We start from the raw sequence: 25,991 nt of genomic DNA, 5'->3' as shown, positions 1-25,991 counted from the left end.
TATACGTCGACGTATAGTTGTGTGCAGTGAAGGCTCTACCTACTCAAACAAAGCACTCTGCCCACAGATCCATAGTGCCTCCCCCTGACCCGCGCGAGCTCGCATCCCGGGCCCACAGTGTCGTCCAGTGTCTCTGATGTCACTCAGCCCTTAATCAGTTTACAAACATGTCTTATTGTGAATTGTTCAGTGATACTGTCAACTTTGAGGTTAGGTTGTGAATTAGTTCCACAGTTTTCTCTACAGAGTGACTGTTCACATCTAGCAAGGATGAGAAATGTTCTTTGTGGTGGATTTACAATGTTTTTGTGCAGAACCAAGTGTAATGTTGAGATGCAGGGTGCTTTCTCTGTGACTTGTGTTGTGAGTGGACAAAAAGTAGTGATTACATGTTGAATATTCATTGAAGTTTCAGTTGGTTGTGGCGGTGATTACAGTGATTAGTAGTGAGTGTGTGTGTTTGTATGTCTCATGGATTGCTGGTGTTGATGTGACGGAGACACAACATGCTGAGGTGAAGTATAATGTTTGCGCTACACTTGACAATGATTCCTTTGCTTGCCGTGCAACAATGCAGTGTTGAAACTAACCACTCTAGTCTACAGATACAATCTAAGCCTATTCAGTGTGAATAGATTCCAAAACATGTCAGATTGAGCATGAAAATGTTATTTCAACACTATTGCAGTGTCTCTGCCTGATGATTTTCTGTCAAAACATTAGAACATAATGGCAAGGGTATAAGTAAACACATTACTGTGATTCAAATCCAAGTGATCCATTAATTGTGCTATTGTTGCCGGCATATTGTGGTGAAATCAGTAATCCATGAAGTTCAGATAAAGAAACTGGTTTAGTGTGAATTAGTATTAAAATTAGGCTTTTAAACAAAGACCCAAGTGTTCGGGTCATGCATTCTGACTTCTGGTGACATTATAACCACTTATCCTGTGCAATGATCTCAAAACTGGATGCAGGTTGATGTAACAAGTATAGTGTGATCTTGATGAATAATTAGAATAACACAAGATCTTAAATAGTTAAAAATAGAAGCATTTTTATAATAGCCCATCTCTTGTATCTCACTGGTATGTGTTCGGCTTGGGTTTTGATACCAGGCACTGTGATTTGATGATACTGACAATGTGGTGGGATCAAGGAAGCCTACCAAGTACCCTTGGCACCATTTTCTTCACCATACATGTTTTACTTTATAATCATCATCAAAAGCAGAAGACATTGATGCTCCCTCATAGAATTTGTCATGATTATTGTGTGGTATTCTTCATCTTACCAAACATTATACAAATAATGTAACATAGATACAAAAAATAAATACCTAGATACAAAGCCTTTTTTACATTCTCAAATGTAGGGGATGTAGATTTTCAGTGTGGCACACTCAAAATGGAACCTTCACAAATGTTTAATTAAGCATCCATCCCATCTTAAAGCTTTACTTGAAAACCCATATTTTAATTACTTTAATACTAAGTTAGTAGTGATATCTGCCTATCTAAATGATTATGTTGGTTTCCTATGAAGAAATGGAGGATAAGATCAATTGCTTTGCTCAATGTTATGTGACATTTTAGTGTCAAGCCTCTACTATTGTGCAACCCACATTGTGAAGGCATTTAAGTAATTCTTTACATTCAGTTTTGATTAATTAGTGATCATAAGTAAATAACATAATTTTAGAGTTAACCAGTTTCATATCTATCTATAAAGCCTATGTTTCCATAATAGAAAACAAACTAAAGCAATATAAAGTCACACATCTTCAATAAAATTGTCTCTACAACAATATCTCTGTCAGTATTACATTTCTAATAGGGGTCTGACCTGTTTTCATAATACAAGAAATCTAAAACACAGTAAGTACATAATCCTATCACCACAGTGATAAAACCTCTTGGATTTGTCCAACAAATTCAGAAGAAGAAAAAAACACAAAGGAAACCATCTTAAAAATCGACTGTAATAATAATAAAGTCATCCCAGACCTTTGACAGAAGACTGCATCAATACATCTGTATCTGGAAATATGGAGCCAACAAAATACAGTAACAGAGGGGAAATTAGGTACTTAAAAAAAAGAGTATACTCACCTTACTAAAAAGCCATGTGACAAACAAGATTCTATCTCTGAACCCCTGAGTCACCTTTCCATGAATCCATACTTTCACAATAACTCTGTCTGTATATATTCGTCAACACAAGAGTCTTCAGTTATCTTAGAACTATTTTCAGTCCTGTGATTATCTATCTGGCAGCTAGAGTCGGCTCAATGCCCTGAGCATGAGAAGTATGACTTAAAGGTCACGGCTGTGACCTCAGGGCGAGCCTAAAGAACTTGTCATATTTCCAACCTTAGTACTGTTACAGCCTAATTCACATGTACAGACAACCAAAGAGATAAATATACCCCCTAGGCCAAATAGTTTGATCCTGAAATATTAATGTTTGTAAACATTATTATTATTGCATCATACATTATTGTTAACTCTTGCCTGCAAGCTTCTATTTGCCTCAAAAAGTTTTTCCGTTGTTATTCTAGCCTGTGTTAATCCAGAGTGTCAGCTTCCTGGATACCTTAATTCATCAAAATCCGTTCGGCAGTTTTTGTGTGAAAGAGCAATAATGAATGAAATAAAGAATGGGAGAGATTGAGGACTTGTTGCAAAAGATTTTTTAATATCATCTTATAATTTATAATACATACATACATAATATATGACTAAGGAAACAATAGTTTTTGCTGATTAAATAAAAATGGCACTTTTTATAATTTCGTGAAAATGCCTTGCTTAAATTAAACAAAAGTCTCTATTTTAGCCTCACAGTTTTCCAGAAGCTGCAGTGGATGTGTTATATTTATGTGGTACATGGATACATTTGGCGATGCTAACGCCATCTAGAATAATAGCTTAACGCTTTCTAAAGCTATGTATAACCATGTATAACTCATGTAAAACTAAATAAACTTTGTTTACACTATTTTTTTAAAGATATTTATTTGCTTTTATTGGTAGCAATACTGAGGGCACATTTTCAATTTAGCACTATCAAATTCAAAATGTTATATTCATTGTGTAAATGGATAATATTTTATGATTGACTGCATAAACCTCTTTTTCCATTATATTCCATTTTAAGTTTAGATAGTGCTAACATTAAAATTGTGTATAGGAGAATCAGTAAATAGTTTTTGATTATATTGAGCTTAATAACATGATATTGGAAACCTTACAGTGGTGAAGCTCAGATTCAGTTGAAAATTGAGATGTAGGTAAAGAGGTATTATAACAATGTAAATTGTAGAGTAATAATAATGTGAAACAGTAAACTGGGTACCAACACATTGAACGTATAATATGTTAATACTTAGCTCCAGTATTTTGGGAAAGTGCTATACATTAATAAAAGTTGAGGTAAAACTGATTGAACTTCAGCACTTTTCTGTTCTAATCATTACATCTGATCTTCTTTTAAATAGTTAAGCCCCAATTTCTCCATAGTCGGTTATCTAACCAACCAAAGATTGGTTCATCAATTATACATCATCACCATATAAAATTCTTGACAGATGTGTCAAAAGTCAACCACTAATACGTGGTTATGCTCTAACCGACTATGGAGAAATAGGCACTAAACATGTTTATGACAGTACTTATCGAAATACCTAACAGATGTCAAGAATAGTCATAGGCCAAACCCAAGCATCCAATAAATCTTAAATTAGATTTCCAAGAATATGAATAAACACTTTGTCACATGTGTATTTAATTTTAGTGTTGTTGATATGTTGATCCTTGTGATCAGATATCACCTAAAAACTATGTTGTTATATTCTAATAACTGTTATTAGTCTTCCTTAATTATAGTTTAGCCATCTTCTTATTTAAATACTTACATAAAAGATGTAAACAATCTTGATGTAGGTATGTTTTGTTAGGCTGAAGCTCAAAACTATTACAAAACTAATCAGAGGATATACCTACCATGAGCTAAATCTATCGATATAAAAACAATATTTCGTGTGCTATTTTCAATATTGGATAGAGTGAAGACTTGACAGATACATACTTACATAATGTTATGGGTAGTGATCCAATAAACACCACCCATAAAGGCCATAAAACAAACAATAGCTATGAAATGTGGGCCATGATAGTCCTATAGCGTAGAATTTACGTTCTAATCATCGGATAGAGCAACAGAGGTTAGCTGGACTGTGGTGACAAAGGTCTCGGTACCTTCGTCATCACACTTAAATATAATCGGGAAATTGATGGGGATTGATGTTTTTTTCTCTTTCACGGAAATACGGCTGGGGAAATTTCGATGAATGGTATCTAAGAATCTGACAACTTGCATTAACACATAGACTAGTATTAATCCCGAAAATCTAGATAACCAATAATAGTTCACTCCACATGTATAGGCCTCACCCAAAGGTCGCAACAACCAACACTGTCTTCAGCCCTTCCTTATTCTTTAAAAAAAATAGGTATTATAATGTTGTGTTCCCTGATACTTGACTCCATTCCAACAAAAAGCTAAATACCATCTTTGGTTTGACTGGAGTGTGACACGGTATTTGGACGTGTATAACTAGTGAAGATTGACAGAGTTGATTAGTGGAAAGTCCATGTCTGGCGCAAAACAATATGTTCACTTTGACTAGGATTCAAGCGCCATAGCATTCTACAGGGCCTTCAAGATACAGTATGCAAATAGAGCTAAGAAACTCCCAGAATCACAGCCCCGTTGCACAAAAGCTTAAAATAATATTCCTACGCAACGTCATCCATCCGAGATAAAAGCAAAACGTTGGCTCTTGTTGACCGGACTCGCATCATTAGCCCAAGTTGATGACCTAACGCGCTGTAGGTACCTAGGTATATACCTAACTGCATGAACAGTAGGTATACATATATATAATATACGGCGGTAGGTACGTGTCAAGTGGCGCGATTCCGCTAATGTGGTTTCTGCGCAAAAGTTGCACTGCGTGCTCACTCAGTAAAGACTGTAATCATGACATTGACACTCATTATTATTATTATGACATACGTTTGTATTAATATGTGATTGTGGTAAAGGTTCATGCAGTTTTTGGGATTTTGTTTCTTATTAAAATCTTCATTCGTTTGTTGATTGTCGTTGTTGTCTTCCACAACACTAACGATATCAGACAGATCCAACGTAGAATAGTCCTTGAACTTTCAACAATATGCGTTATTGTTCTTTGTCCTAACTAGTCATTGGGTGTACTATTCAGTGTTGCATCTTTACCCGACTGACGAAGGAGGTTTTTTACATGTATATTTCATTAAGAAAGTCCAGCATAGCGTTCACGAAAAGCTGTCTATCGCAAATCGCAAGACTATTGATTATGTGAAGCGAAGGAGAGCTGCGGTAATACTTTGGCCCTTTTCCATTAGTATGCTTAAAGTAGTGCTTTTTTTTCTCTCTGAGTATACTCATCACACCCAAGTCACCAAGACTTCTTGCTTATAATCATTCGCGCACAATACGCGATATCTATGTAGAAAAAGTAAGAAGTATAGTCTAGCAGTCAATGCGTGTCCTTATCGTGACTAATCCCCAAGAATTAGAGTCGCCTCTACTATTTATTAATGCCCTAATGAGGAAAGGACCTTTATATTACTACATAGATAGAATTACCACCAACCCGCAACCCCATTGTACATAGAGAGATAATCCAAGCTTAGGTTTCATTCGAGTGACCCAGAAGCAGGGACTATAACGCCCCCATAGATAATGGAATAGACGATAATACAACCTAAATGCCATAACATTGTCAGAACAACCACAAAGGCTTCGCTTGGCTGTGCCACATTAGAGGCATCGAATTAAACTCCCTTAGGCTTTAAATAAGGCTTATTATTACGATTAATATTAAAAAAGATCTTTAGTGTGAATCCACGATTTCAAGCATATTAGAGGTCAAAACCCAGCCAAAACTGTCTAGCAAGTTCTGCGAAAGATCCCTTCTATTCTATGTGTGGGTAGGGTCTATTCTATTGTCTGTGCAGTCTAGCGTAAGACGCACACACACACGAACGCATGACACCTGTCTCCCGGAGGGGTAGGTAGAGCAGGGATTACGGCCATTCATTGCATTGTCAAGATATACTTAGGGCCCCGTGAATAATGTTAAATGCCCATGAATTTAAACTAGGGTTTTGGTGTGTATTTTTATAATTGTATTGTGTAGTTTGGTAGATTCCATTCCATGCTATATCAATGTAATGTCTTTATCTACAATAAGATTGCGGCTATAGGTCGAAATTAGGCTTGTTTATTTATAGTTTCTTCACCCAAGCCCAACTTTATCCAGCCTTCCAACCCTTATTCCTTCATTCAACCCTTATGCCTTCCTATTCTGTCATTCAATCTTAAAGGTTTACGGAAGAAAAGATTCCGCATATATATTTTGATATATCTTAATGAATATAACTGAAAGGAGCCCTTTTAGAAAATTTATTTCTTCCTGACAACGAACGTAACATACTATACATAACAAAATTCGTAAATTCTTTTCAAAAACTTTAAGTTTATTGTGGCCATTTTTGTTGTGTGCAAAACCCTCCTCTCACTGTTTACCGGACCGGCCCCGCGTGAGTAATGGCACAATCAGTGTGTCAATACCGCGGTGCAAGTTATCTGGCAGAAGTGGGTCGCCTCCGCGTCAGGACCATCACTTGCACTCGCTGCCCAGTGCTGGTGGGAGGGTTACTCACTGTGTGAACAGTGCTAACTATACTCTGTGCATTATATTATTGGTTTTTTGACATTCGAAATCCCATACATATTTGACGATTGCAAAGGACAACCAACTTTACTTATCAGACATAAGGAAACGTGAAAAAATCAAAATAACATAGTGGAAGCTCTATAAACGCCAGATTGTAATACCCTGATTACGCCTACCGAGTACTACTTGAGGGAGGCCTATGTCCAGCAGTGGGCGATTACGGGCTGTTTGCTGGACAACACTCTGTCCTCGGCCTTCCTCATCTAGCCACGACCACATCCTATCAAACATATATCCGTCTCAGCGATACAAGTGGTCTTAATTACTTCCAACTGTAATATATTTCTTGAAGCTCAACTGTAGCCCTCGACCTGTCACTACTACTACAACGTTCGGCCGAGGATAATACTGTCTCGCCACTCTACTATTAGGTAGGTGTAATCTGTATTCGCCACTCTACTAGGTAGGTTAGGTAATCAGTTTATGGCTAGGTGGCGATTCTTCCGTGAATTACAAATTTACCTATTCGTTAACTATACACTACCCGTGTAAAAACTTGCACTCCGCATGCAGTAGTGAAGAGTTGAAGAGGTCTTGATGCAGTATTCATAGGTGGTGTGTCTTTGTGATTATATCGTTGGGCTGAGTCACTTGGGATAGATAGATTTATAGATATCCTTTATATGTACACAATTCCTGCCAACTTAGGGATTTCAAAGCGATAGGTGGTGAATTCGTAATGCATAGCTACGTTTAATGGTCGATCTCCGAAGGAGTGATCAGAGGTGACTCTCAAGCGAGCCACTCGCTTTTCGCTGTACATTTTGTACTCGTGAGAAAGTTGTATGTTTAATTGTGGGGATATTTTAATAGGTGTGTATTTGTGATAAATACATTTTGTAGTCGTTTTAAACACAAAATCTATGGAAGTATGATAGTATTTTTTGTGTATACCTAATCGCACTTAAGATTTAACATCGACATAATAAAAGCGCAAACACTTAAATAATTGCAATATATAGGTCAATATCACAAAACCGCTCACTCCTCGCGGATTCCTAGTTGCAAGCCACATGAACAGGAAAACCTGTACAAACGCGGTTATCTTGAACCTTACTGCACTGGTCATAAAGCGAAGGTTATCGTGGGTCGCACACATTCTTAGCCGGCTAGTTGTAAAAATATCCCGGCTTCCGCCCAACGAGGGCCGCTGGTGAGCTTCAAGAAACATATTATAGCTGGAAGGAATTAAGAGTTAAGACCACTAAAGTCTGTTTTTTAATCTCAGATACTAAACTCCAATTTCGCCATAGTCGGTTAGATCGTAACCAGGGATTGATTCATCAATTGTACGTCAACTCCACATTAAAGATGTGTCAAAATTCAACCAATAATCCCTGGTTATGCTCTAACCCGCTATGGTGAAATTGGCACTAAATTTACGACGTATCGTTCTATTTGCGGGACAATCGACTGTTGATGAACGTTACTATATTTTATATGCCAGTGTGCGTAACTTTACTACCTATATTTGAGAAATAATAATAATTTTAAATATAAATTATTGTTTATTTATTTATAATTCTTGTCTTTCACACGTTTTGTCTACATGTGTCAGAGAGAGACAGCTAAATAAGACATTCAACTTTTTTATGAATCAATATATATTAATACGCCGTTAATAAGTCATTAGCTTAAACAGATAGGGGCATAACTCATAATTAACGATATTAAAACACTTTATTGCTCGCATATTTCTCAAACAGAACCGCCGCTCTATTTTATATGGACAGCTGAATGTTGAATTGTGTTAGTGTTTGTGTATGAATGAGTTCCATTCACGGCTCCAGAGAAATGTTTTATACAAGACTCGACGTGAATTTATTATTGTACTAAGGTGCGATAGTCAATGGATTGAACGAAGAATTTATTTCTTCTTCTTCAAGTAACTTATAGCTTTATACTCTTAGTTCCCGTAAGCGCGCCTGTGGGGGCGCCACTGTGGCAAGGTAATTAATTACAGCGCGTCTTTTTTCTCTCCTCTAATGAGCGTTTTTTTAACGATCAGTGACTCAGCTCGCTTGTAAATGTAAAATCTAGACCGACCGCAGACTGAATAGCCGTAGCCGGCGTTCTTCTCTTCTATTCGTGTACATTTGGAAAGTTACAACTTTGGAATACAGGTCGTGTCCTTGAAATAAGTCTCAATATCCAACGTTCGTTCGTTCTGAAACTAGTTTATCGTGGCCGAGCGAAGTTTTAAGTGTTTATGTCTAACGTACGCGAGCGGCAACAATGTTGGATAGTGAAATTAATTCGGGACGCGAACTTTAAACCATTTATTGAATGAACACACGGGGACTTTGGTGTGTGTGTTTTATTTACATGACTGAATGGGTCACTTTAGATTACGAAAAACAAAGTTTCGATGCGCTGCTTCGTTAAAGACTCTATCTTGTTGCATTGAACGTACCGATTACATAGCAGTTTTTAATTTTTTGTCAAGCTAGATTGCCTCCAGTGTTAGGAAAAGTTTGTTGTGACCAATAAAGTTGTTTTACACTGTCTGCTGTGTTTCTAATACCTTTATTATGTTCTGTCTCTTTCGTTGGGTTTAAACCACCGATTAGTGTTTAAAGCCCGGTTAAAACTGTCGGGTTGTGTATTCTGATAGGTGGACATAAGTTTTTCTACACTGCTCTACGGTGATTTTGCATGCCTTCACCTTGGAGGACTGTTGTGTTGTGTTGTGTATATAGATTATTCAAATTGGTTGGCGTTACCATTGAAAGCTGGTGGAAAATTTGCGTGGCTTTGACAAAAACCGACTAGTTCCTAGCAAGGAAATGTGGTTTCGCTCCGCTTATTCTAAAATGTAGCTGTGTCCATCACGCGGATTGCTCCGTAAACTGGTATCGCAATCGACTATTAATAAAAGTAAACTAAATAGTAGGTATAAAGATAATTAATTTTTTCACAAAGTCCCTGAAAAAAAACGTGTACATACTAGTTTGTGACAAATTATCACATAACTTGAGTTTCGGAGCTAACAAGATGCCCTCAAACGTATAGCGCCCCTAATTTTCCATCTGATGTCATAATCGTTTTACATTCTCCGTCGAAACAACGAATAACGTCCCTTGATCTTTACCGTAGAATCACCCTAGTTTATTATTGGGTCATTGGCGGATTCGCACCCCTAGCTGTGATGATTAGGGGTGAAAATAACCACATTTCATGTTGATCCATTGCTCTTCAGTTGTTCTTATTTTCGTTTCAAGCAGTATTTAGGCATACTGGATTTACGAGCTGAGTTTCCCTTCAACCCTTTTAGATTTAAATTATATATAAATCGTCTTTTTTTGAAAAGATGGCTCAGGAGTTTCTTGCCTCCGTTCTTCTCCTTAGACAGAAAGAGCCCCCCCTTATCCGAACGGAGAGTAATTTGTAAAAATTGACGTTCATCAGAAAATTTTATATTTGTACGATGAATAAAAAAATTTGAGTTTTGAGTTTGAGTTTGATTATTTATACCATTTTATAATCTAATTTACTAGTGTAAATTGCTGATTATAATTTTATAGCAAATTACAGTTACATTCACGTATGTTGACCACCGGGCAGGAGGCATTGTTATTTCTCCTTGAAGGCACGGGCGGAATGCGTCAGGACGAAGCCACGCCTTCAGTTTACTATGTATCTATAGCTGCATTATAGCGCTCTGATTGCTCTTTTATCAATCACAATCTTTTACACCCATCGTGCGTGCACATTTTACAAACGCATGTTGGCTCAGAAAGTCAAAAAGTTGTGCCATTTCTTTCTCAACAGTAGACGGCAGCCATTTTGTCAGCACTCCTAAACCACCCCGAACCCTTAGCTAACATCCTCGGCCACGGCTTCCAGGTCAGACGCCGGCGACAAGCCGAAGGCGGCGGAACCCCAAGACGACGGCTACGAGACGTCCAACAGCGGCGAGCGGCCCAAGCCGCCGAGCGAGCGCGGGACGCCCCCGCCCGCGCCCCCTGAGCCGCCCGAGCACCACTACGAGCATCCAGGGCATCATGAGCACCACGAGATGTTGCCGCAGCATGAGCACCCGCAGCAGATGCAGCAGCAGCAGCAGCAGCAGCAGGTGAGGGTTGAAGGAGTTTTTGTGAAAGTTATGTTTGTTCGTAGTCACAACTCACACGCCAAAGACTGTTTACCTCTGAGGTACAGATAAATTACCTGGATATAGATAAATAAATATGTCTGGACATAAAGCCGGCATTTTGACCATCAGCCATCGGGTTGTCCTGAACTAGTCCAGAATGGTAATAACTCAAACAGTACACACAAAGGCAACCTTCAATGCAAAAAGCCATTCTTAGGGTTAACGAAAAGAGTCCCTTCCGGAGAGAGTGTATCAACTACCAACTATTCATCCGGGGTTCCCTGGGCAGTCAACGACTGACACTAATCTACTGGCTAATCCATCCACCGCAGCGACAATCCTCAGTCGAGCTCTGGTGTATGACTCCGAACCGCTTAAAAGAATCCATCTTGTCAGATAATTTCCCGGTCATCAAAAACCTTCCCCACAACTGTAACTAACCCTCACTATCCCTCCAGCAGGTGTACCCCCAATACAGACCTTACGAGCCGCCACAGCACGAGCAGCCGCCTCAAGACCACGAGCCCTACCACCACTTCCCCTTCCCCAAATACGGAGCACCAGAACAATACTTCAAGAGAGAAAACGATGCTCCTTACGACATGTCGCAACAGCACTACGCTCCCAAACGCGATGATGACCCGCTATACAACGGCATCAAACGGGAGTGCGAAGACCCTTACTCGTTTGTCGAGGAGGAGGCGATGTGTGCGATGCTGGGAGGTCCCCAGGGTCAGATGCCTCCGCATCTTCATCATCAGCAGCACCACGATGCGCATCAGCACCACCAGATGATGCACGCGCAGCAAATGATGTTGAATCAGCCGAAGAAGAGGGGGAGGAAGAAGAAGATTAAGGATGAGAATGGGTGAGTTGTTTTGACTGTTTGGAGGAGGTAGGTGAAGAAACTATGGGAATGGCAGTCGTTCCATAAGGGATCCTACGAGTAGGGAGATAAGTTATAAGTCCGGCCGCCATTGTCATATTGTTTCTTTGTCTACGAGACTTGTATTTCTAGGTGTATTCTAGTGATACATTGATGTGTAACTTCTATATTCTATACAAATATCCCATGAAGTTCTTTTGCTGCCGACATGCAGACATGATTATCACAATTGGCCTTAAAGCGAGAGGAATCAATATTACGTTTTCGAGAATGGTACAAAAATAGTTGACTAGCTTGCAAAAGTAACCAAAATAGGCCTAAGTCCAGTGGCGATAAAACCAAACGTTCAAATACATCCGTGAAGGTTTCACAACAAGAGTCTCTCAATAAATTATTCCTACAGAATAGATAGAATGCGTATGGAAATTCGAGCCAAAACAATAACTTTCAATGGCATATCTAATAAGCGTATGCAAATGTTGCGTTCTTGCAAGAAAGCGTACGTATCTCACTGAACAAGTGACTTATTCCCGCCAACTCAGCATTTACTAAGCGATACTGAAATTCGTAGTGCATTGCTGCGCGGCATACAGGTTTCTGCAACCGCTGTCACGCTTTAGCGTCGATATATCTAGGATTGTCTATCTCTTTAGAGAGGCTGAGGTATCAGGAGCATAGAATACCTGGTACCATAATCAGAAGTGGTATAATACTTAGCGTTTCGTAACCTGAATTCGGAGTACATCGACGCTCGACCGTTGAGTCAAGAGTAGCAACCGCTTGTTTGGGAAGCAATGTAATACGAACTCTCCACCATCGATTTGGGGCACAGAATAAGCATTGCAACTTTGTAACCTATTTCCTGTGATAAAAACGCGTTTCTTTCAAACCGGTTAGGTATATAAATATACAAAGGTAGGTATAGGTATATGTAGGGTTAGCCTGACCCCCATTGTTTGTGGGATCCAAACGAAACCAAATGTTTTTTTTTGTATGAATAGAATTATTTTTTTGTACAAGGTTGAATTTTATCAGTCATCAGACGGAAGGCAAAGGATACCACCGAGACGCTGAATAATTCCTCTTGGATTACCAGAACATTGGTGCACCCAATTATCGTCAGTCAGTGTTAAAAGTAGTCATACATAATTCATGTTAATTCTGAAATGCCTATTGAAAATGTTTTATTTGGGAATATCCCCAGAGTATCGAATCCTGGACCTTCTAAGCTTTGTATGTATGAACTACATAATTATCATATTCAATTAATGATTAAAATTGCTTAAATAACTTAAAAATGTAACTAAGTAACCGCTCCAACATAATTTACTTTAATTGAATCAAAGTGAACAAATTCCCTGAAAGCAGACACACATTCACTTGCAGTACAATTAATTGCCCAAAACAACGATTTAACATTTCAAACATGAGAGGGTTTTCTGATGCAGAACATGATGAGTGATTCTTTACCCTCTAGCGAAAATAAAGTGTTATAAGTTCTGTGTTATCGTATCATTGAAACATATTTTGAGCGTTGACTTATCTAGTGATTCATCAAAATCAGCTGTTCAAAACGCGCTCATTGCCATCCATAATAGATATAAATTTGGGAGGGATATTAACTGTTATATACAGTATGAATAAAAGTGAAGTTATGTATTTGAGATCTCAGCAAAAATAAATCAGTAGTTTTGTCGCTGCCGCCGCGATCCAACTAAAAACATAAATCCTAACTAATATTATAAATGCGAAAGTAACTGTGTCTGTCTGTCTGTCTGTTACTCTTTCACGCCAAAACTACTGAACGGATTTGAATGAAATTTGGTATACATACGGTTTAGACCCTGGGAAAGAACATAGGCTACTTTTTATCCCGGAATTCCCACGGGAAAACTTTTTAAGGCGAAGCGAAGCGCGCGGGAACAGCTAGTAACTTATAAATAAATAACTTATAATAACAAAAAAAAGTCATCACCACTGCACCGTCCCGTCTCCCCCCATTCATTCATGACTCCCTGCATCGATCAGCCATGGCAGCCATGGGCCCACAGCGTGGAGGTCGACGACCCGAACGGATTTAGTGCCGACCCAGTTCGCACACTGCCCGAGCGCGAAAGAGCTACGCGTCCGCCGAAATTATGCGAAAAATTATTGTTTTACACAGATTTCAGACGAGAGTTTTCTAGGGCAGCGGTGTCTGAAGAATTAGCTACGGAACCCTAGGCCTTGAACCTATTGCCTAACACCTATTTACGCTACAAGTCCTTGGTTTAAGTGCGGAACCCCTGAGGTCCTCTAACAGAACGAGAGTTTTCTAGGGCAGCGGTGTCTGAGGACTTTATCTACGGAACCCTAGGCCTTCAACCTATTGCCATTCACCTATTTGCGCTACAAGTCCTTGATTTAAGTGCGGAACCCCTGAGGTGCTCTCACAGAACCCCAGGGTTCTGTGAAATGCAGTTGGTAGCTAAAAATCTTACAGTTTTTTTCCTGATCTGGGTAAACGATGACCAGTGGACGTTAGATGCCTTCGGCTCGATAACTGATAAAATTCTACTCTAAACAGTATGGGAGCTAAAAATAATAAACGCGCGTACACTCATGCAACAATTAATACTCAGCGCCGTTAATAGTTAACCAGTAATACCTATTAATAAACCAATTAGGCCATAAATTATATTGTACTAAGTAAAATACCTAAACGCGAAATTTGGCATGGATGTTTGTTCCTCTCTCACACTAAAACTACTCAACGGATTTTGATGAAATTTCGTATGTAGGGAGCTGGCACCCTGGATTAACATATACTTCAAAGTCAAAGTCAAAGTCAAAATTTTTTATTCATCGTACAAATATAAAATTTTCTGATGAACGTCAATTTTTACAAATTACTCTCCGTTCGGATAAGGGGGGGCTCTTTCTGTCTAAGGAGAAGAACGGAGGCAAGAAACTCCTGAGCCATCTTTTCAAAAAAAGACTTAAAACTAGTTGGTATACAATACATATAAGCTTAATAATAATTATTATAATAATATGAGCAGAGCTAACTACTTATCACAGCCATGCATTAACGTCCTCTAAGTAATCATCAATTTTATAATAAGCTTTTTTACTGAGTTTCTCTTTAATGTAACACTTAAACTTATTCTCTGGCATTTGAGCAACTTCTGTTGGAAGCTTATTATAAAATCTAATACAGTACCCTAAAAACGATTTATTAACTTTCGCCAGACGCATCGCTGGAAAAGCCAGCTTATGCTTGTTCCTAGTATTAATGTCATGATTACTGCCAATTGTATCAAAAGTGGAAATATTCTTTCGTACATACATTAAATTGGCAAAAATGAACTGACATGGAACTGTAAGGATGTTAATTTCTTTAAATAGTTCTCTCAATGAATCCCTGGAACCAAGTTTGTATATAGAGCGGATGGCTCTTTTCTGTAATACAAATATAGTTTCAATATCAGCGGCTCTACCCCAAAGCAAAATGCCATACGACAATAAGCTGTGGAAATAACTAAAGTAAACTAATCTGGCGGTTTCAACGCCGGTCAGTTGTCTAATTTTCCGTACAGCAAAAGCTGCGGAGCTCAACCTTCCAGCCAATTTGGCAATGTGAGGTCCCCACTGCAACTTTGAATCTATAGTCATACCAAGAAAGACAGTATCATTAACTAGGTCCAATTTATTCCCATCTAGAATAATGTTAGTATCGCATTGTCTAACATTCGGCAGTGTAAATTTAATACATTTCGTTTTCTTAGAATTCAATAAAAGATTATTTACGGTAAACCAATCGTGTATGTCAGATAGAATAGAATTAATTTCATAAAAATTATTTTCACTTCTTTTAACTTTAAAAAGCAAAGAAGTATCGTCAGCAAATAAAACTATATTAGTCAATTTTTCAACCATAAAAGGCAAGTCATTAATATAAATGAGGAATAAAAATGGTCCTAGAATAGATCCTTGAGGGACGCCTATCTTTACATGAGCCCCCTGTGATTTAGTATTGTTAATATCGACCCTTTGTTGCCTCTTGTCTAAATATGAAGCTATCAAATCTAAAGCCTTTCCTCCTATTCCATAGTATCTCAGTTTCGAAATTAAAGTCTGATGGTCTACACAATCAAACGCCTTCGACAGATCACAGAAGACTCCAATAGCATCGTGATGGTCTTCCCAGGCGTCAAATATGTGCTTAATTAACGCAGTACCGGCATCGGTTGTTGATTTGCCTTTTGTAAAACCATACTGCTGGCTATGAAACAATCGAGCTTCATTGAAATGCAAAAGCATCTGATTGAGTATGACCCTCTCAAATATTTTACTCAAAACTGGAAGAACCGAGACAGGTCTGAAATTTGCAGGGTCCTCCATATCCCCACTCTTGAACAGAGGTATAATTTTACTCAATTTCATAAGATCTGGGAACACACCTTCAGCGATACATTTATTAAAAATGTTAGCCAAAATTGGGGCGATTTTATTAATAATAGAAAGAACAAATTTAACTGACATTCCCCACAAGTCTTCAGTTTTCTTCATATTTAAGGACTTAAATGTTTTTATAATAGTTAATGTATTAATATATCTGAATTTAAATTCCTTATCGGTTGAAGGTGCGTTCTCCTTCATCAGGGTTTCAGCTAATGTAGCTGAAGAATCTAGGTTGCAAGTAGTTTCTAAAGGAATGTTCGTAAAAAACTCTTCAAAGACTCTCGCCACCTCGTCATTTGATGTTATTATGTCATTGCCTACCTTTAAAGATAAATTAGTCTCGCGTGTTCGATTCTTCCCCGTTTCGTTATTAATAATATTCCAAATGGCCTTAGATTTGTTAGCCGAGTCTTTAATCTTGTTATTAATAAAAATTGTCTTCGCACAGTGACAGACACATTTGTACATTTTGCTATATTTCTTCACATAAGATTGAAAGTCAGGGCGGAGTATGAATGTTTTCATCTCATACAGATCATATAATGTCGCCCTGCTTTTGCGAATACCATCTGTAGCCCAGTCACAAAATTTAATTTTATTGTCTATCAAAACTTCCTTCGTTTCAAAATTACTCTCAAACTCATCAGCTATTATCTTAAATAAGTTAGTATACATCTCATTAGAATTGCAATCTACTTTAACCTTCGGAAGTTTTTCGTCTAGTTTCTTCAAGTAATTGTCAATTTTCTTTGTAGTAATCGGTCTGCATCTCACCTTAGTTTTATTTGTCTTGTCAGTGTTTACTAAGGTAATGGTCTGCCCACTGTGGTCTGACCTCAGACAATTTATCACACTACTGTCTTTAAACTCACAGTTACAGAATATGTTATCTAGACAAGTGGCCGACGTGGATGTAATTCTAGTTGGTTCCAGAAAGACATTAAAAAGATTAAATGATTTAAAAAGTAACAGTAATTTCGACCTATTAGGAGAGTCACCTAATAGGTCAACATTAAAGTCACCACACACTATTACTTCCTTTTTACTATTGGAAGCTAACCTTAGAACATCCTCCATGACAGTCTCAAAGGTAATGAAATCACCAGTAGGTGGCCTGTAGGTACATACTATTATATACTTGTTTAGCTCTGCACATGAAATTTCTATATGGTGTTTAACAGAAAGAGCAACTATGTCCTTTCGTTCTTTACATTTACAATTTTCTTTAAGAAATATAAGTGACCCGCCATGCTCGTTGCACTTTCTGTTAAAACAGCTTATAAGTTTGTAATTTTTCAATTGGAACATCATTTTATTCTCGTCTAACCAATGTTCTGTGATACATAAACAATCAATGTTAAATTTTTCCGAAAATAGTTCTATTTCTAACAATTTAGAAGAAAGACTCTGAATATTCTGATGTACTAATTTAAATTCATTCTTAAATGTCTTGTCCTTTAATAGTTTTGAGCCGAGAGAGCAGTGAACTGAATCAATCTTTATATCAACGCTATGATGCTCTCCCGTTGTCTGAGAATCTAATTTAAATCTACTGTACTATTACTATTATCAGTATTACTACTGACGGTGTCAATAGGGACACAAGTTTTCTTCGTTATAATGCTTATAACTGAGTTAATAAGATGAGCTACTTCTGTAGCTAGACGTCGTTTCTGATTTGAGGACAAAAATAAACTGTTCCAAGTCAACTTAAAATTATCTACGTACAAATTAGTATCAAAAAAATTGATACAATCAGATTTACAACATGCATTGTACATTGTTTTATTGAGGCTACATGTCATATAATTGCATTTGTCAGGCAGTGTGCATGAGTAAGGAAATGCACAAACAAATACATGTTTTGTAGGAAGGCCTTCTAATATAGCAAAACTTCTATGTATGTCAGACTTTGACACCCCTAAACTATTTCCCACCATAATAAATATAGTTGTTTTGTCAGTGTGTGACCTCTCTGAAATCAATTCAACTATTTGTCCGAATGTAAGTTCTGGGTAACAATAATTAACAACTTTTCCATTTACATGATTACCCAACATGTGCCCGAAATCCTTGCCAAGCCTATCGGAATATATAACTGAGCTGTAATCCTCGCTTGAATTGCTACTATACTTGTAGTAAGCCTTGTCAAGGAAGTGGGTGACATCTTAGGTAACTGCTTATTACCTACTATTCTACTAGCTGCCTGAGCATAGGTGGGTTTCCTATGAAATTTCTTAGTGGAGGCCTGAAAAACATCTGCTGCCGCCGATCCGCTCTGGATGACCTCTGAGGATGGCGCGGCCGTCGGGAGGCTGGTGGTGGCCGCCAGGAGTCTGGTGGTGGCCCTCGGGAGAATGGTGGTGGTCCCCGAGAGTCCGGTGGTGGTCCTCGAGAGACCAGTGGTGAGTCCAGTGGTGGCCAACGGGATGCTGGTGGTGGCCGCCAGGAGTCTGGTGGTGGCCCCCGGGAGGATGGTGGTGGTCCCCGAGAGTCCGGTGGTGGTCCTCGAGAGACCAGTGGTGAGTTCAGTGGTGGCCGACGGGATGCTATTTGTGGCCTCCGAGGTGGTGGTGGTGGCCTCCGGAGATGCGGTGGAGGCTTCAGCAGGTGAAGACTTCTCCGGCAGCATCTCAACCCGAACTAAGCCCACACTTCTCAGCACCAGCAGCTGGTTTTCATACTCCACAGTTCTCTGGTCTAGGACAGACTTCAAGGTGGCCAGCCTAGACTGTAGCATAGCCATGTTGAACTCGCATTCTTGGTTGTTGTCTGCGAGTTTCTGGTTGTAGTCCGACATCTCTTCTTCATATTTATTCACTAGTAGTTGTAGTCTTACTCTATCCTTTTTCAATGGAAGGTACGTCTTATGCTTTTTCAATGCTCGCTCAGACTTCCTAATATATTTATTTATTTTAATATATTTTTTAAGCCTGTTTGCACCTTTGATATTGATTGATTTTCTTGGAGTGGTGAGGTCTATTGTTGGCATAGGGGTGTGATGTAGGGTGACTAATTCATCGTACAATGCCATTGTCTTATTTGTTTCTTCGCTTGCATGTGCTTCATTTATTTGCTGGATTTCTGTGTGTGCTTCAGCCAGTTGATGCTCCAGGCTGCAGATCTTTGTCAAGGCAGCTTCATATAAATCCTGACACTCTGTGTTTGATCTCAGTACAATCTCCAGCTCATCACATTTGCCTTGTAAGTCTTGGTATTGGATGTCCATTTCAGCGATGACATTCTTTAAGTCGGTGTTCTTTTTCAAAAGGGAATCAAATTCCTTTTCGTTGTCCTCCCGCTCTGCCATCAGTTGGCTTGAGAGGTCACGAGACGCCTTGAGATCCTCCAAAGCTGTCCTCAGCTGGATCTCCAGGTCACGGCTCTGCACCTTCCGGGTTGTCATCCTCGACATATCTGAAACCACCCGGGGTTACCCGTTAGTATCTTGATAGGTAGAACCGAGAAGATGATTATCCAAGACACAAAATAACCCTCTTTAGGTATAACTTGATCAAACCAGATACCAATAGGTTATAATAATTATTAAGTAATATATTGTAAGTCTATGTAAAAATGATCAAAAGGTAACTTATTTGTTAGTTATCATAAACAATGTAGTCATGAACACAAACTATGGGTGGGGAGGGAGTAATATGCATAATATGTTACTTTAATGAATAGGTACTCAGTGGTATTATTGACTTAGAATTATGTAAACTTTAAGCCAAAACACAATCACTTGATCATTATTCAATGAAGTACTAATAGCAATTAAGTAGGTGGAGACTATGATATAGTAAGAATAGGGAATAAGGGATACAAAAGCTAATAGAAAGTTTGAAATTAGAAATGAAAACAACAAAGTTTGAAAATGACAAAGTCTAAAAGTGGGTTAAGGAAGTGTGAAAAACATTTCACGTATGCAGCAAACTAATGAATAATGATTAAATAATTTAGTGATTATGATTTTAAATGAGTCATACTAGTAAAAATATGTAATTTTAACAATACTCCCCTGATAGATATCCGTTGGCAAATTCGAACTTTGACAGGTGCCGCTGCTTCAAATATCCGAGTCCCGTAAGTGTTTTATTTCAGGGTTTGAAGGCTTGTCTTCATTTGCACAGCTGTATAACACTATATTCTTTAAGTTAACACTAGTTTTATACGTAATTAGACATAAAATTTAGTAATATTAAAATAAATTAAATCAGCTGTTTTTTTGACACCCGGTTCGTAGGGTTCAAGGGTTTACTTTCTATTTTTTATCCCAGAATTCCCACGGGAAAACTATTTAAAGGAGAATCGCTGGCAATGTAGAACTGCATCACAAACTTAATAACATACCGGTGTCATCAATATTAATGCCGACTAGCAATTGATGTTTATAAATATACATTTATAAATAACAACAACGTCTACTTATGATTATTTATAATATCTAGGGGAGCTCATTGCCCTACATTAATACTTATTATTACTTCTACGAGCAATGAAAGTCGTAGCATAACATAGCTGTTAAGAATGCAAGGTTAAAAACAGCTGTTTCATAGATTGTATGGAAAAAATATGGGTGTTGAGAACGTTTTTAAGAGTAATAATGACCAACCATTCATGATAATAGTATTCATAGTGAAGTTTTTTTATTATATTTTTCAAGTTAAGGATTAATTAATTTATATATTACTACCTAGCTGTTCCCGCGAGCTTCGCTTCGCCTTAAAAAGTTTTCCCGTAGGAATTCCGGGTAGCCAGTTCTTTCCCAGGGTCTAGACCGTATGTTTACCAAATTTCATTCAAATCCGTTCAGTAGTTTTGGCGTGAAAGAGTAACAGACAGACAGACACAGTAACTTTCGCATTTATAATATTAGTTAGGATGCTGCCTTAGACCTAAAGCTAATTCAGTTACCGATTAAATAACTTAAAACTTTATATCCGGAAAGTAAGTTGTAGGCTTTTAGACTGTATGATAAGAACTAAAAACTGTCTAGGTCAAGAATAACAATAGTAATGAAACCAGGTGCAGAATTAACATTTAATAAGCGAGCCAATTACTGTGTCTACGCATTTGCATAAAAAGTGAAAAGAAGAACTAAGATTAGCATTCTTTCTATGAGTGTTGAAAAAAGTTATGAGTTGGTTGCATTGTTTTACTAATTATAAATTGCATTTTTATAATGTATTCACTATCTATGGTATGCGCATAACTCAGCAACGCCTGGACCAATTTTATGTCCGTTTAAATTAAAGCCAAAGGATGGTTTTTAGCCAAAAAAAAACGAATAATTTCTGGTAGAATCCAAAAAATTTCCGATGTTATTTCCATACAAATGTTTTCTGACTAAAATGTAGAACTAGACGAACTTGTCTCTAAACAATGTAAGTGTACCGGGCAAAGGCAAGAGGAGTATTTAAAGGGAAACCGATTTAATTCAAAGAAAGCTTATAAGGACGAGTAAAAAAATCGCAAATCCAATTTGAATGTGAAATAGTTAAAAATAATTTCACCAGAATGCAGCACTAGATTTTGGGACAAACGAGTATTTGGATGACTGCGAAGTGCGTAGGTTACATCGAATAGTGTTGGCGACATGCCACAGCGGTGAGATGTATGCTTAGATTTATAATATACAAACTAGATGGAGTGTCACATACAAAAACAAAGCAGAAAACTGTCCCCATTTTGGTTACTGTCGACCAGAGGCGCTAGCACGGGCCGCATTTAAGACGTGACAAAAGTTCTCCGTCGCGCTCACTCATGAGGCTGTGCAATGTGAGTGAGCGCGATCCAAACGTTTGTTGCCTTTTAATTGCGGCCCGTGCTAGCCCTTCAGTTTTAATTTCAACCTAATGACAATCATTGTATCAATGAATGAAGTCACAAATCGTCTAACCGAAATAATTCAAAATAAGAGCTAGTAGTGGTTTCTTATTTGTCGAGACGTTTATTTTGCACTTAAACTTCATCTTGTGCGTATATTGTTAATCCAAGTATGTAAAGAACTGGTGGGCTCCCAACATAAAATGCCCAAGTAAATGAATGAAACTGAAAGATAAGCGTGAGTAGATTAGTTCGTGTCATCTGTTATGAATGGTTTGTTTTAAATATTAACTAATATTATAAATGCGAAAGTAACTGTGTCTGTCTGTCTGTCTGTTACTCTTTCACGCCAAAACTAATGAACGGATTTGAATGAAATTTGGTATACATATGGTCTAGACCCTGGGAAAGAACTTAGGCTACTTTTTATCCCGGAATTCCCACGGGAAAACTTTTTAAGGCGAAGCGAAGCGCGCGGGAACATCTATGTAAAATAATATTAAATCATAGATTGATGTTCTTGGGATGAAGTTCCAATTTCCGTAGTTGTTCTTTACAAAAACGAAACGACCAGAGAATATAAACAAGGGATTACCTAAAGAGACAGAACAACTAGAAGAGAGCGGCTGATTTAGCAGTGTTGAGCTTCGTGATATGACTGACTGTTGGCTGATGATGATGATGATAGAATAGGGGCTGAAGTTAACAATCCGCTCAGTTTTCTGCAGTCCTTCGAAGAACATACATTTAGCAATTTACTGAACATAGAGTAAATCAAGAAAGCTGTAGATCGCATGCAGTGGCGTGCTTTGGGAGAGACCTACGTCCAGCAGTGGACTGCTATGGGCTGATGATGATGAGAGTAAGTCAGTCATAATACAGAAATTTATGCCTTAAGAGTTCCCTACTGAGTCACCAGAGTCCTTGGTGACTCTTCAAGAGCAAATCACAGTCTGCCAAGTACCTACTTAAATTAAATCATGTGGGGAGGGGGCCAGGTTTCTGTCTGGCAGACTATACCAACTCTCCACTAGGATAACCTTTCTCAACGTTTAGTGTATCACCCCTCAGCTGAGCATATTAAGAGCTGTCAGAAAATGGGTTCTGGCATTTCGGATACAAAATACCAGCAGTTATTAGGCCACCTCAGTAGTTGGGTCGGGTTGATGCCAAGTTAATAGTTCGGTGAACCTGTCTTATAATCTGACTGAACGTTTCATCGAATATACATAGGTATGTATAATGTATGTAGGGTGTTAAAAAAGGGTACTGTAGACCGAAAGGATGTGTAGAGATGATCTGTATAGAAAATCTACAAACCAAAAAAAAACTTTTGATCGAAAGTGTTCGTAGCTACACTCCGAAAACGCTAACAGAAACAAGTGCCAACACTGAATAAACTTTTTTGTAATTTCTGATACTGAGGATGTCCACCATAGAGCTATTCCGAGCTGCGACTTCCCGGGCCCAAGTGGCCATAATGATAGCCGACCTACGATAGTAGATGGCACATGAAGAAGAAGAAGAAGAAGATGTGGTTCTCTTTTTCATTCATTTACAGCCCACCAGTTACTGAAAAAAAATATCTATCTGCCAGTTTTTGCACTCTAGCTATGTTTTATCAAATATTCTCAAAGGTATACTCAAATATGATTATTATTTTGTACGCAATGCCGCACAACATTACAATCGCTAAACCGGAGTGCACCCTCCGCGTCGGAGTAGGCTGTCGTCGCGTGCGGACAGAAATACCCCGCGACGTAAACACTGCGCGGAATCTCACTACTGAATAGGATACCTATTCTGGGTTACTGGGGGCGATTCTAAAACGATAAATATAATAATAATAATGTAATCGTAATAATGGATCGCATCCAGTGGCTTGCTTTGGGAGAGGCCCACGTCCAGCAGTGGACTGCTATAGGCTGATGATGATGATGATGGTAACAAATTCAAATAGAAACCACGGTACTTCAAAAACTACGCTAGTAAAGACAATCTATGTACAATTATTTTAAACCAGTGTTAAAAAGTAAATAAATTAGTAAATAGTGAGTTCGTATGGTCTCTCTTGCTGCAAAGGAAATAGGCCTTGATGTACATAATTAGTACTTCGAATTCTCGCTACAATATTTATTTATTTTTTATTTATTTAATTCTTTATTGCACAAATATACAGGGTGTTAACTTGATTGCGTTGGAGCGGGAAATGGTAGATACAGCTGATGATACTGAACACGATAAGACATTAAAAAACGTATTTTATTTGCTTTAAGCTGACCAACATAAAACAGTTTTATTTAGTTCATTTTAAAATTTCATAGTCACCCTATTCATGTTTAGGTACGTTTGACAGAATGACCATGAACTTGAAAGCCAAGGTCAATGCCAAAAAAATCAAAGCCAAGGTCAATAAAAAAGTATGCGTGCATCAGCACCACACTTGGAGCCACATCGTCAAGGTACCTACCGAGATTTTGGGTACTCAAAGTACCCAATCAATTGTAGACATTTCATTTTACTCCATAAGTATCACTTCATTCATACACAATAATTATCTTTCATGAATACAGAACAGTTTCATTTTATGCTTCATAACATAGGTCACACGTATTCACAGCACAGCACAACATAAAACGAGATGAGGAACAAGGCTTGGTAATCAAAAGATAGAATTGTAGGTACCTTTTCCCTTTTAGGTAATAATTGTAAAAAATGATTGTAAACAAGTAAACAACAATGACTGACTGACAGACTAGATCCACAGAGAAGGTAATGACTATTATAAATACTCGATTGTTATGATACGCGAGATTGTTATTATTCTACTGGTATTCAAAGTGAGGCCATACTTATTATGAGGATTTCCGTACTATTCGTCATCAAAGACGTCTCAATCGCAAGTACACAACACAAATCGAGATGAGCGAGTGTAAGTAAACCACCAGACCCCGTTATCATCCTGTTATGCATTGTGGTCTTTTATCTTTAGCTGCGTACAGACCGGCCAAACGAACGCCAACGAACGGGTTTCGTTGACCTTCGTTGCTCAATCTCCCCCTGTATTATGTATGATAAATGTCCATCGGTGGGCGTTCGTTGGGCCGGCCGGTCTGTACGCATCTTTAGGTACTAAAAGAAAAATAAAACGTGGTGAGTATCAAGGGTGAATACTAAACGCCTACCTTATTCTGAGTAAAAAGGTTTAATTATTGTTCTGAGCTCCTAGAAAGTCATAAATTATATTCTGTACGATCTATGAAACTTTATGCACATCAGCTGTTTAATTGTTGATTAGTATGTCATTAATTACCATGAATAATTTCAATTTTATTTAATAATTGTTATTACTTACTGTGTAATTAATTACAATCATAGTTACATCAAATAAATTATGAAAAGTGAAGTTGATAACAAATTTACAGTGTGTGTTCTTTTGCAATCGAATGTCTCATTGGTTATGTGTTTGTGTAGGGTGACCATGTTTTTGATTAAGGTAAAACTTTCCACTTTACTTTAGACTTTAAACATAAATATTCGAGATTCTGATGTTTTTTTTCTTAGAAACGTGCTTGGTTAGACTAATACTAACCCCCATTTCCCGCTCAAACGCATTCTAGTTAACACCCTGTATAATAAATGCACAAAAGGTGGGCTTAATGCTAAGCAATATCGCTTTGAAATTACTCTGTAGTATTGAATAGGCTACCAGGGGTGCCAGTTCAAATTTGACTCTTACATATTGAATTATTAGCGCTATTTGTGTCTTGTTTTAAGATTAGTAGTTGTCTTTGCTATACGTACCTAAACGAATAGTATAAAAAGTATTAACTTTCCTGCAGTTCTTTGACGAGTCTTCTAAAAAAATATTGAATAACTTTGAAACAGAGACA

General features: G+C 38.0%; 1 protein-coding gene across 11 annotated transcripts in view; it reads left to right on the top strand.

Annotated features, from left to right (window-relative positions):
• LOC105390882 (trithorax group protein osa) overlaps positions 1-25,991 on the top strand; it is a 51,373-nt gene that overhangs the window by 2,567 nt on the left and 22,815 nt on the right. For 8 of the 11 annotated variants that reach the window (XM_048631070.1, XM_048631065.1, XM_048631067.1 and 5 more), the window contains 2 exons: positions 10,694-10,922; positions 11,402-11,811. In XM_048631070.1, the coding sequence (XP_048487027.1) occupies positions 10,694-10,922; positions 11,402-11,811 (639 nt within the window). Of the gene's footprint in view, positions 1-67; positions 515-10,693; positions 10,923-11,401; positions 11,812-25,991 lie in introns of all 11 variants that reach the window. The other 3 variants (XM_048631074.1, XM_048631073.1, XM_048631072.1) reach the window with 3 other exon arrangements.

Source organism: Plutella xylostella, chromosome 27 (genome assembly GCF_932276165.1).
Source record: "Plutella xylostella chromosome 27, ilPluXylo3.1, whole genome shotgun sequence".
In the NCBI taxonomy this organism is placed as follows: domain Eukaryota; kingdom Metazoa; phylum Arthropoda; class Insecta; order Lepidoptera; family Plutellidae; genus Plutella; species Plutella xylostella.
This window is presented reverse-complemented; position numbering and strand designations above follow the sequence as displayed.